The sequence below is a fragment of the Lemur catta genome, chromosome X (genome assembly GCF_020740605.2).
Source record: "Lemur catta isolate mLemCat1 chromosome X, mLemCat1.pri, whole genome shotgun sequence".
NCBI lineage: Eukaryota > Metazoa > Chordata > Mammalia > Primates > Lemuridae > Lemur > Lemur catta.
In genome coordinates, this window is record NC_059155.1 from 35125523 (window position 1) to 35138945 (window position 13423).

Genomic DNA, 13423 nt, shown 5'->3' on the forward strand with positions numbered 1-13423 from the left:
CAGGAAGATAATTAAAACTGCCCAGAATACAGGGTTCTCAGTTTCACAGAGTGACCAAACATGGCAGCAGTTCCACATCTCAGGGAGAAATATGCTTTCTAGAGAAGGGCAGGATTAAAGGACCCTCTGTATGGGGATGGGGGGTGTGAAGAAAGGAACCTGCTAGTTTAAGTGCTTAAATGAAAAACTCTTTGTAAACATGGGCTCCTTCCTGTTCCCTTTTACCAAGAGAATGTAAATGAGAGATCCAGGCAGTCCCTTTATATGTGCATTGGGAGCTTGGAACTCATTACCCCCTGGGTACAATGTTGGAAGTGGTGATTAGGTTCCCAGACCTTCCTCCTCAGGAAAGCATTTTTAACCCTTAATGTCACATAGCCATTGAACTATTTTGTTTATTATTGTTTCTACTGGGAAATGGGTTTGGGTTTCCAACTTGATTTGTTAAAAACACATCCTTCCCCACTTCTTCCTCACAACTCCCTGTGGACTGGTGGTTCCAGTGAGGGGTAGTGACACCAGAAGGGCTCCAGCAGAGAGGGTGAGGGGCTGAGATGGCAGTGGAGGTAGGCATGGCCCTTCACATACGCCAGTTATTCATATTTGTAGATCGTCTACATTTACAGTGCTCAGCACAGCATCCACTAGCCACATGTGGAATCGAGCACTTGAAAGGTGGCTCGTCCTTAAGTGGATACTGTACAAAACAGTGTGAAATATAATATTTTGGATATATTGGGTTAAATAATGTTATTAATCTCACTTGTTTCTTTTTACCTTTTTAATGTGGCTACTTGAAAACTTAAAATTTCATATGTGGCTTGTACCGTATTTCTATTAGCAGTGTTGGTCTATATTTTTTCTTCAGATATTTTATGAGATTCATATTCTAGAAATTGTTTCTGAAGGAGGATCCTTTCTCTGGAAGTTCTGTTTAAAATGAACATCACCATAAAGGACTCATTTATGCATGAAAGGTTATCATATAGTTCAGAGTTGATGGCTTGATAACCCTTGGCCCTGGGGCAAAATATGAAAGCATCTCATTCTTGTTTGCATTGGAAGCCAGTTTGGTTGCTTAGACTTTTGGATGCAGTTGGTGATCCAACTGGTTGGGTTAGAAGTTTTTTTCCTGGGCTAAGTACAATTGAATATATATGTGAACTAGTGTAACTACAGTAGTTCGGAATTCCATTTATAACATGTACTCACCAGTGGCACTAAATGTTTCATGCTTTCAGTGCATTAGAAATATGTAACATGTCCTTTATTAGATTTACATAGCTACTTTGCCCAAGAATTCCCAGGAACAGCATTCTTCAGGAACTGCAGGGCACAGAATAAATTCTCTAGCTAGGCATAGTGTAAAAGCTAGGAGACAAAGGGGAGTTTGTATCACCGCTCTTAATGTTCCCTAGCAGAGCCCTTGTCTTATCATGGGCAGTTATCAGTAGCATTAAAAGGAGGGGAAGGGGAAGGTCCACGTGACCAGAGGGCTCCCAGGATTCTTACTTCTGAAAGTAGTAACCTCGGTCCTCCTAGGAGGGGTTATAGGAATGACTGGCTATGTTATTTTTACTATCATGGCTCCCATTTAAGGAATAAATAGCAATGTCTAATTCTGAGGCCAGGTGGAAATACAGTTGTGCTGATGAATAGCATATATAAGAGATAGGCCCGTTTTATAGGCCTAGGTTCGGATCCTCCTAAATCCTGCCTTATAGTCAAAAAGGTGTTATCTGGCTCTTACAGCATATCCCTACATTTCAGTTAATTTGACTTATACCTGCTTCCTTGTAATAATGAACATTCATATAATAGCTTTCTAATAATGGCAGCTGACATTTATTGAGTAACACTATGTACAGGGCAATGTGCCAATGAATATAAAGTGTTTATTTAATCTTCCTAGTCAGCCTGTGTGCTATTCCTAGGTACTATTATCATCCCTATTTAATAGATAAGGAAACCAGGGCCCAGAGAGGTTAAGTAACAGCTGATAGTAACCCAGGTCTGCCTTTACTCCAGAGTCTTAAGTAATTAACCACTTCACTTTCCTATCAATTGTGATAGAACATTCCTTTTGATAACTTCTCACTGGTATTTTCTCATTATGATATATGTCCAGAGTCACTGCTTTTTAGACAGAATTATAATGCTATTATTTCTAGCTGCTTTTAATATGATACTGATTGGTATTGTAGCAATCTCTCAATGAATGAAAATTATTACTGCTAGGATTATTATTTTTATTATTTCTCTGGCTACTTCTGTGTATTATGGTGCATTTGTTTGTAAAACACTTCTGTCTTTGATGTCACAGCTGTGCCCCTACTCGGGACAGATGGGGAATTGTTGAGACTCTCAGTTGATGGAGCTTGAGACAGTATGTATATGTTGGAGACTAGAGGATGTGGACTGGTGGCCTAGGCTGAGCAGGCCCTGTAGGAAGAGGGGTAGGCTTGTAAAAGCAACAGGGTAGTCCTTGGCTATCTAATGGTCGCCAGAAACTGATATGCCTTCTTCACTTTACCAATCTCCCAATAAATGTCTTTCCTGTGGGGAAAAGAAAGACTTTCAATGTATTCTGCAGTAGCCATTTAGTTTCTTCTAATCCATAAACTGCGGAAGAGGCAGAAGTGGTTTTTTAAAAAGGCCTGGATGCACCATAATGCCTTTGCAGAGTTTTGTGTATCAGCCTGAGCCTCACCTGCTGGTGTGGTCCTCATTTAATCCAGCTCTCCTGATTCTCCTCAAGCCACACCCCTGTCGTAGCCAGCCAGATTTTTTCTGTCTGTTCAGTTAGGTGGCCTGGGGTGGAGGGGTGGATTTCAGAGAGGAAATGGAGATGCTGCCAACTCAGCCACTGGAGTTTTAACCAGAGAAATGTTACATGAAGACTTTCATGGTCATGTGTCAGATGTTCATAGAAAAAGTAGTGTTCTATATCTGAAACCATATTCACCTGATTATACTATTCATTAATACCAGTTGCTCTTTCATTACTTATATTTTGCCATGTAGTTTGAATAGTTTGGCGAACTTGGTACAATGAGCCAAACTCTGGATTTGAATGCTATTAAACAAATGACTCAAAACATTTTTGTTTGTGCACTAGTACTATTGAGAAAAGTAAATATCATTTATTAAGGTCCTAGGATTTACTATAGAGCTACTTGGGCACATTACTAATGTTTATCTTCTTTGTCCTTGACTACAATCAAAACCAACTACCCCTTCCTTCCAGAAATTGATCACCTCCTCTATTCTGTTTCTCTACCAGTCTCTCTGACAATTCTTTCCCGATCTTCCAAATTTTTTACCTTGCTTAAATTTCATTCATGATTTCAAATACTCCATCTATACTGATGCCTCACCATCTTCACCTTCTCACCTAGGCATCTCAAGTGACTACAGGACATCTCCACTGTCTATCCTGCCATCAGCTCACAGTCAGACCTGTCTCTAAAACTCATCCCCTCTTCCATATTCCCCATCTTTTAGTTACCCAGCATTGAAAGCTAGTCATTATTCAGATTTGTTTCTTTCCTTCTATCCTCTGTGGCCCATCTGTTATTCCCTTGAAATGTCTCTTACATGTGTTCCTTCAACTCAATTTCTACTGCTATCACTTTAATCTGGGTCTCATGTTTTTAAGTTTTGGCCACTGTACCAACCTTCTAACTGGGCTCCCAAGTGCCTCCCAAACTCCTACTCTCCACTCAGAGCAACTGCTAACTTTCTAAAAAATCTGGATTCATTATATCATTCACCCTCCCCACTAGCCTTCCAAGACTCCTCATGCCTATGGGGTCAGGTCTAAATGGCCCAGCCTGCCATTCAGAGCTCTAGGATCTGCTCCATGTGTCTGTATAAATTTATTTCCTATCATTTCCCACAAGAGCCCTACTCTTCAGCCAGATCTGTTTCTTTCGCTCTCTGAGTGTCTCTCCATTCCTGACACCAGCCCTTAATCAAAGGAAGAGGAGATATGGAGCCTGGAAAGCTAGAGACCTGGGGGAGGAGAGGAAGTCAAGTGAAAGCGGTCAATTAAGGGCGTGACTTGAGGGGGAGGATGTGACAGAAGGTGCTTTAAAATGCTATTATAATGATGAGAAGTTGCTGTAGGCAAGGGGGAAGGAGTTGGGGTATGACCTTTAGTGGTTGATTAGCCTGAACTAGACCAAGATGGTTTGATTTAAATTGGCCTGAAGTTGCCTGGAGGCACTGCTGTTTAATAAGAACCCCAGTCTCTCTTTGCATTTCTGTCTCTGCTGAAGATAGCCCATATAACTAGACAGTATACAATAGGATTCTAGGGAGAATATCTAGCTTTTAAAACAGCCATGGCATCGGAAAGTTGGGGCTCCCTCCTCTTATTTCTTGAACAAGAATGCTGACAATGTGCAGAGCACAGCTGTCCATTTTCCTTAAAAGCTTAAGTATGTGCATAGACAGTGCAAACTCCATTTCATAGTGATATTTTTGAGCTGTATGTTAGAAGTGGATTTAGACTATTGCTACGTATTTTTGTAAGAATTAGATTTTAAAAAGTGGTCACAGTACATCCTGTCTGGTAGATCACACCCTCTGCCGTGGTGTAATAAGACAAGTGTCATTGTCACTTCAGCAGCTCTGTAAAGAGTGCTGGACTAGAAAGCTGGAGATCCTAGTTCTTAACCTGAGTCTACTACTAATTATACACATGACCCCAGGCAAGTCACTTAACCTTTTATGGTGTCAGTTTCCTTATCTGTTAAATGAAGGAATTAGACTAGATTATTTCCAGGGCTCCTTCTGAGGAAGTACAGGAGAGAGTTGTATAAGTGAAAGGCAGGAAGTGGAATAATTGAGGCTTAGAATTCAGGGAGATTTCAAAATTACTTTAAGTTTTAGAAAACAGTTCCTGGATATGCTTAATGTGCTACATCCCACATTATTGATTAAACTGGTAAATGTCACTCTATCTTATTGATGTGGTTTCTGTTTGGTGCTAACAGTTTAATGTTCAGGACAAAATCTTATCAATGGTTACTTTAGAAGAATGGAAGTGAAGGTTTGGTGAACAGACTAACTGTGGGATTTTTAACAATGAATGCATGTTACTTTTACCTTGTAAAAAACAGCTCATAAAATTTTTTTGAATTTTTTTAAAGAGAATTAGTCTGGAGGAAAGGATGCTATATAATCTTTAGAAAGTAATACATGGCCATTCTGCTACCTCATGTTTAACTCTTTCTGCAGTGTTTGGGGGGCTTAATCTCACTCCTGTTCATGTGTATATTTTCTAAGGCCACCTTTGTTAATTCTTATTTTGTGTATGTGTCCAGAAAAGTGTCTCTTATTAGAAGCCAAAATCCAAACAACCAAACATGTGATGTGCACAATAGCAATTCTTTCTAATAATGAGTATTGGTTGATAGCTGCTGTTGAAATGGTCTGAGACTGGGAAAGAAAACTTGTAACATTTATCTTTGACCAAGTTTGGTAAGTTTTAAGATGTTTCTGCTTCAGTAGCAATGCAGTTGACTTTTGGGCAGAGGAGAAAGCCTTCTAAAATTATTGGTTTCTACATGTTATCATCCACTGGTGAAGGTCAGATTTCTTTTGATGTTATCATGCTTTCCAGTGAACTTTGAGAGGTGTGCTGCTTCACGATTTTATCCTAATTCCCTGGGGGTAAGAACTGAAAACTTAATAAATAGAATTTGCAAATTTTCTAGATTGATCCTTATGATTTGTTTATACACTAAAAACCTCATACTAGGTATTATTTTACAGAGAGCAAATGCAAAATGGTGTACTGTTTGTCAGTGAAATCAAACTGTGAATCATTTCTTTGCCCAGTTTATTTAAAATATGTGGTCATGGAAGTCTTTAACTGTCTGCTAAAAAACAATTCAGCAGGCTACAGACTGTCAGATTAATAATTTTCTGCAATTTATTAGCGGGACAATTTCTTAAGAACATCTTTAGAGGGTAGAAGATTTAAGTAAGCTAAACTTCTTTCATGTGCTCTTGACTAGTAGTATTTCCTGGTAGTATTTACATGTGGACGTAAATTGGTAGAGTGCACCACAGAATGATGCAGAGTTCTCAGGGGGAGAACTGGTTTAACCAAATAAAATGGACTTCGCACATTTTAGCAAGTTCAGGACACTAAGAAAAGCCCTTGGGGAAGTAACTTTGACCAAAGGGAATCCAAGATAACTTGACATTCTTGAAACAAGTAATTTTATCAGAAAAAGCTACATAGTACATATAGGACACAGAATAATAAAATGCCTCCTTTGAGCCTTGAAGTATATCAGTGCCTTGAGCCAAGTAAGAAAAGCACACACACAAAAAAATGAAATCAGGCCAAATTGCTAGAGTATTCAGGGAAAAAAATGTGTCAGACAGGGTCAGAAAAGACTATGCAAGAAGGGAGTTTTAAAAGGAGGTGTAAGAAATAAGATATCATTCTTATAATGATAAAACATCTTCCTAATGTGTCCTTCATAATATTAACAGCCCCCTTTATAGGTTTGCTGGCTGCAAACATAATTTTTAAAAGATATTTTAACATTTTAAGATATCACTACATGGTGAGTGCCAGGCCCACTGTCTGGGGAATGGACACGCTTGAGGCTCTGACTCAGGGGGATGGGCGGGACATGGGCAATATATATAACCTGAGCTTTTGTACCCTCATGATGAGCTGAAATAAAAAAAAAAAGATATCACTGCTGTCACAGTGTTCTATTGCCTAAAAGGGCAAGTAAACTTTGTCTTGTATCTTATTAGAATTGGAGTTCATTTTAATTGTGAGAAGAAAATTCTTTTTTGAGACACGTTCTCACTCCATTGCCTGGGCTAGAGTGCCATGACATCAGCCTAGCTCACAGCAACCTCAAACTCCTGGGCTCGAGCAATCCTTCTGCCTCAGCCTCCCGAGTAGCTGGGACTACAGGCATGTACCACCATGCCTGGCTAATTTTTTCTATATATATTTTTAGTTGTCCATATAATTTCTTTCTATTTTTAGTAGAGACGAGGTCTCGCTCTTGCTCAGGCTGGTCTCGAACTCCTGACCTCAAGCAATCCTCCTTCCTCGGCCTCCCAGAGTGTTAGCATTACAGGTGTGAGCCACCGCGCCCAGCCGAGAAGAAAATTCTTGACGTTGAAAAGTTTTAACTTGCACAGATACTAGATATAAGGCTAAGGGCAAAGACCAAGGGAAAAGTCATTTGTTTCCTCAGGAGACAGAGTTGATTGGAAAGCAGGGCTCCTTATTTTTGATGTCATTCCATCTCATTGGTCAGTTTCCCAACACAGGAACATTTTGTGATGACAAAGATGATAGAATGTTAAATTGAAGAGGAAAGTAAAGTTGGTTGAAAAATACTGCTGGAATTGATTTATGCAAATTGTCTGGATTGTTGCAGAGCAAGTTTTCCCCAAACTTACGAAGAGCAGATGGAAAAAGGAAAATAATTTATCTTTCAACAAGAGAAATGATGGCCCTGCTAAATTTAGACTCTTCGGCTTTAACTTGCGACATCTGGGAAAATACTCAAATCCGTTAATCATCTAGTTTGTAACCACCTAGAAGAGCCCAAGGTCCAGGATTGCCCTCTAACATGGGCTTATGAAGGGCAAATATTACCAGGCTGATTTCATTTCCTTTAATAAAAGATAAAGTCCTGTCGAGGAAGAGGAAAGCAACATATTGTCTCTCTGGATGTCAATGAGGCTTTTTATTCATTCATTGTGAAGGGCTTGCTAATGAGCTAAGAGGACTTGAACTGGACTAAACTGTTCAGGGGAATGTCCAGATATACTGCGGGGTGTGTGCCCAAAATGGGTCAGTGCAGTGGCTCAGTACCAAGTCAGGGGGACCCAGCAAGTGGAGCCCTCCCTCTGGAAAAGTTCTCTCACTGTTGTGTGAAAGAGCCTGGCTTATGACAATCTGTAATATACAAGGATTCTTTTTGCTCTTTGAAAAGATTCATAGTCATTCTCTTTAAAAACCACCCTAGAAGATCTTAATTATTCATTTTTTGATGTATGAATATTCAATTTACATACAGTTTGTAAGGGGCACTTCTGTGGAAAGTCAGGTACAAATGTCCTAAGTATCTTTATCAGTTACCTTGGCTGGGGAAATTAATAGCGTGTTTATTAAACTTGCACATTATACGAAGTCTAGCAAGGTCACTAATATTTTGGAAAAGGATTACAAGTGACCTTTAGAGATAGAACAGGAATTTTCAGAAAGGGCACTAGCACCACTCTCACATCGCCTTCTGGACAGTTGATCTGCTGTTATCTCTTTTACTTGTTTATACTTCCTGGCAAGATTTCAACAGAGGAAAGGGTTCCTCTGTTTTAAAAAATAAAAATAAATAAAAATCAATGGATCAGAGAAATGGTTTGGCCAAAATGAGATGAAGTTCAGGAAGGACAAGTACTAGGAGGCTGAGGTTTGGGGGAGGCACTAAATAACACCCTCTCCTTTCCCTCCTCCACTTGAAACCAATGGAGAAACAAGATACACGAGCTAGCCAGTGTCCTAAATAACAGCCTTATTCCTGGTAAAAGCTAGACAGAGGATCTAGCCTAGATGTGTGCTCACAAAAACCTTCCAAATAGTTCACATACTGACAGACCTCCCCTATGGGTCTGTTGTAGGTGTGGAGCCTGCTCCTCAAGCACCACATGCCAAAGAACATACCAGCAAATTTAAAAGAGCTTCAGCAACAGATACAGCGAGAGCATGCTGGTTTCCTGTTTCCAAACCCACCAGTCAGATTAGAAGATGGAAATGAGGGTGCAGAGAGTGGTAAAAAACATTTCATTTAGGCTTTACCCTTCTGAGGAAAGGAGTGCAAAATCTCTGCTTTCTGTAGTGATATGAGTGGGGAATAAATGGCTAGTGGCTGGTCAGATAGAGCTGGGACCAGAACCCAGTCATTGATAGACTGAAAGGCCCATGTTTTTCTGTTAGTATGAAAAAACATTTTTAGTTAACTATACAAATTTAAGCCAAGACTAAATTAACATATTTACTAAGACAGGAGATGTTTTCTTTCTGTAAGTCAGATTTATATAAAGGATTGTTACAAAGTATAGAATTATAGGATATGAAAACTAGAAGGGATCTTAGAGCTGGTTTTTCAGCTCTTTTGTTCCTTGGATGAGGAAACAGAGCCACAGTGTGGTTAAGTGACTTACTCTGGACCACTTGCCACGCTAGTTAGTGACAGTCAGGGATAGACCAGGGTCTTCCAATTCGTAATGTACTGGTTTGCAGACCCAATTGTTCTATACTTAGACATTAGGGAAAGTAGGCTTAAATTAAAATGAAATTTAGAAATTTCATTAAACTTATGAACTTTTGTGCTAATCAAACATGACGTGTCTATGAAGCATACCTCAAATACAGTGCAGGTTCAGTTCCAGACTACCGTGTTAAAAGTGAGTTACAAGAATTTTTTGGTTTCCCAGTGCATATGAACATTGTGTTTACACTATACTATAGTCTATTAAGTGTGCAATAACATTATATCTAAACAAAACCCAATGTATATACCTTAATTAAAAATACTTTATTGCTAAAAATGCTAATGATCAATCTGAGCTTTCAGAGAATCCTCATCTTTTTGCTGGTAGAGGGCTTTGCCTCAATATTGATGGCTGCTAACTGATCAGGGTGGTTGCTGAAAGTTGGGTTGGCTGTGGGAATTCCTTAAAATAAGACAACAAAAAGTTTTCCCCATTGATTGACTCTTTCTTTCATGAAAGATTTTTCTGTAGCATGCAAAGTCGTTTGATAGCATTTTACCCACATTAGAACTTCTTTCAAACCTGGAGTCCATCCTCTCAAACCCTGCCACTGCTTTACACAATAACATTAAGTTTGTGTAATATCCTAAATCCTTTGTTGCCATTTCAACAATGTTCACAGCATCTTTACCAGAAGTAGATTCCATTTCAAGAAACCACTTTCTTTGTTCATCCATAAGAAGCAACTACTTATTTATTAAAGTTTTATCATGAGACTGCAGCAATTCAGTAACATCTTCAGGTTCCACTTCTAGTTGTTTTACTATTTTCACCACAGCTGCAGTTACTTCCCCTGAAGTCTTAAACCCCTCAAAGTAATCTGTGAGGATTAGAATCTACTTCCAAACTCCTGTTAATGTTGATGTTTTGACCTCCTTCCATGAATCACAAATGTCCTTAATGGCATCTAGAATTATGAATCCTTTCCTGAAGGTTTTCAATTTACGTTGCCCAGATCCATCAGAGGAGTCACTATTTATGGCAGCTATAGGCTTATGAAATATATTTCTTAAATAATAAAGCTTTAAAGTCAAAATTACTCCTTGATCCATGGACTGCAAAATGGATGTTGTGTTAGCAAACATGAAAATGAAATTTATTTCCTTGTACACCTCCATCAGAGCTTTGGGTGACCAGGTACATTGTCAATGTGCAGTGATGTTTTGAAAGGAATCTTTTTTTTTTCCTGAGCAGTAGGTCTCAGCAGTGAGCTTAAAATATTCAATAAACCATGCAGTAAACAGATGTGCTGCCATCCAGGTTTTGTTGTTCCATTTACAGAGCACAGACAGAATAAATATAGCATAATTCTTTTTTTTTTTTTTTTTTGAGACAGAGTCTCACTCTGTTGCCTGGGCTACAGTGAGTGCCGTGGCGTCAGCCTAGCTCACAGCAACCTCAAACTCCTGGGCTCAAGCGATCCTACTGCCTCAGCTTCCCGAGTAGCTGGGACTACAGACATGCGCCACCATGCCCGGCTAATTTTTTGTATATATATTTTTAGTTGTCCAGATAATTTCTTTCTATTTTTAGTAGAGATGGGGTCTCACTCTTGCTCAGGCTGGTCTCGAACTCCTGACCTCGAGCGATCCACCCGCCTCGGCCTCCCAGAGTGCTAGGATTACAGGCGTGAGCCACTGAGCCCGGCCAATATAGCATAATTCTTAAGGGCACTAGGATTGTAGGAATGGTAAATGAACACTGGCTTCAACTTAAGTCTACCAATTGCATTAGCCCCTAACAAGAGAGTCAGTCTGTTCTTTGAAGCTTTGAAGCCAGGCATTGACTTCTCTCTAGCTATGAAAGTCCTAGATGGCATCTTGTTCCAATAGAAGACTGTTTCATCTACACTGAAAATCTGTTGTTTAGTGTAGTAATGACTTTAGCTTGATCTTCTGGATAACTTGGAGCTTCTACATCACCACTTGCTGCTGCTTCTTGCACTTTTATGTTATGGAGATGACTTCCTTCTTTAAATCTCATGAACCAACCTCTGCTACTTTCAAACTTTTCTCTGCAGTTTCCTCACCTCTTTCAGCCTTCACAGAATTGAAGAGAGTTAGGACCTTTCTCTGAATTAAGCTTTGGCTTAAGGGAATGTTGTGGCCTGTTTGATCTTCTATCTAGACCACTCAAACTTTCTCCATACAGTAATAAGCCTGTTTTGCTTTCATATCATTCATGTGTTCACTTGAGTAGCACTTTTAATTTCCTTCAAGAAGAACTATTCCTTTGCATTCACAACTTGTCTAACTCTTATTAATTTTTTTTATTTCAGCTTATTATGGGGGTACAAAAGTTTAGGTTATGTATATTGCTCATGTCCCCCCCGCCCCGAGTCAGAGCCTCAACTGTGTCCATTCCCCAGACAGTGCGCATCGCACTCACTATGTAGGTATACACCCATCCCCTCCCCCCACTTCCCACATCTGCCCGACACCCAATTGGTGTTATTCCCAAATGTGCACTTAGGTGATGATCAGGGAAACCAATTTGCTGGTGAGTACATGTGGTGCTTATTTTTCCGTTCTTGGGATACTTCACTTAGTAGAATGGGTTCCAACTCTTTCCAGGAGAACAAAAGAGATTCTATATCACCATTATTTCTTATAGCTGAGTAATACTCCATGGTATACATATACCACATTTTACTAATGCACTCATGAATTGATGGGCATTTCTGTTGTTTCCACATCTTTGCAATTGTGAATTGTGCTGCTATAAACATTAGAGTGCAGATACAACTTGGCTAACTTTTTGGAGGCGCAGCTTTCAGCCTGTCTCAGCTTTTGACATGCCTTCTTCACTAATCATAATCATTTCACTAGGTTTTGATTTAAAGTGAGAGACCTGTGACTCTTCCTTTCACTTAAGCACTTAGAGGCCATTGTAGGGTTATTAACTGGCCTGATTTCAATATTGCTGTGCCTCAGGGAGTAGGGAGGCCGGAGGAGAGAGAGGAGAGAAAGAGACAGGGGTGCTGGTTGATGGAGCAGTCAGAACACACATAACATTTATTAAGTCTTATGTGGGCATGGTTTGTGGCACCCCAAACAATTACAATGGTAACATTGAAGATCACTGATTACAGATCACCATAACAGATAAAATAATAATGGAAAAATTTGAAATATTGTGGGAATTACCAAAACATTAAACAGAAACACGTAGTGAGCTCATGCTGTTGGAAAAATGACACCAATAATGCAGGGTTGCCCCAAATCTTTAATTTGTGAGAAACATAATTATCTGTGAGGCACAAAAAAGCAGAGCACAATAAAATGAGGTATACTTGTATATGAAATGTACGGAAGAGTCTCAAGTATGGTGGTTTAAATTGCTGGGCTCTGAAGTTAGGCTACCTGGGTTTAAATCCTGGCTATGCCATTTATTAGTTGTTTGACTTGGGCAAGTTGCTTGGCTCCCACAAGCTTCAGTGTCCTCATGTATAAAATGGACATAATAAGAGCACCTGCCTTGAGGGTGGTTATGAGGCTCAAATGAGAAAGATGTATATAATAAGATGCTGTGCTTAGCATAGGTGAGTTCCTAACATATAAGCACTGGTAAATATTAGCTATCATTATTCATCATCATCATCATCATCATCATCTTTTACCTCTGGGAGACTTTTAAAATTTGACCTGTGAAGATGATAAACTCTTGGTTCAGGATTTTATGAATCCCAGGTTACTTCTTTGTCCTAAACCTCCATTATTTGGGCCTCCCAGGATAGAAGCTTCCTAATCATCTTTTACTCTGTCTCTCCTTTAGGCCCATGCTCTGTCTGTCACCAAGTCCTATCTTGTTTGTTTCAAATCTTTCTCATTTAACTCCTTCTTCTCCATGCCCATCCTAATTCAGGGCCTGATTCCCGCAGGCCTGGATTATTGTTCAAGCCTCCGAGCTTTTTTTTCTGACTACAGCTTCACCTTCCTCCATTCTGTCCGATATGTCACCGCCAGAGTGGTCTTCCTGAACTTTTATCCTTTTCTCCCTTGATTTGGTATCTGTAATGCCTCAATTATCTGCTGCATCAGGACCAAGTCCTCTTGCCTGACCTTCAGGTCTCTCTAGAACATCAATGTCCAATAGA

At 39.6% G+C, this 13423-nt stretch overlaps 1 protein-coding gene across 6 annotated transcripts in view; it reads left to right on the plus strand.

The window, feature by feature from the left end:
* LOC123628576 (integrator complex subunit 6-like) overlaps positions 1-13423 on the plus strand; it is a 59608-nt gene that overhangs the window by 7569 nt on the left and 38616 nt on the right. Inside the window, exon 1 of one of the 6 annotated variants that reach the window (XM_045538372.1) lies at positions 8752-8824. The exons of the other annotated variants lie outside the window; for them this stretch is intronic. Coding sequence (XP_045394328.1) covers positions 8801-8824 — 24 coding nt within the window. The 5' untranslated portion in view covers positions 8752-8800. Of the gene's footprint in view, positions 1-8751; positions 8825-13423 lie in introns of those variants that run through there. 6 annotated transcript variants of the gene reach the window in all.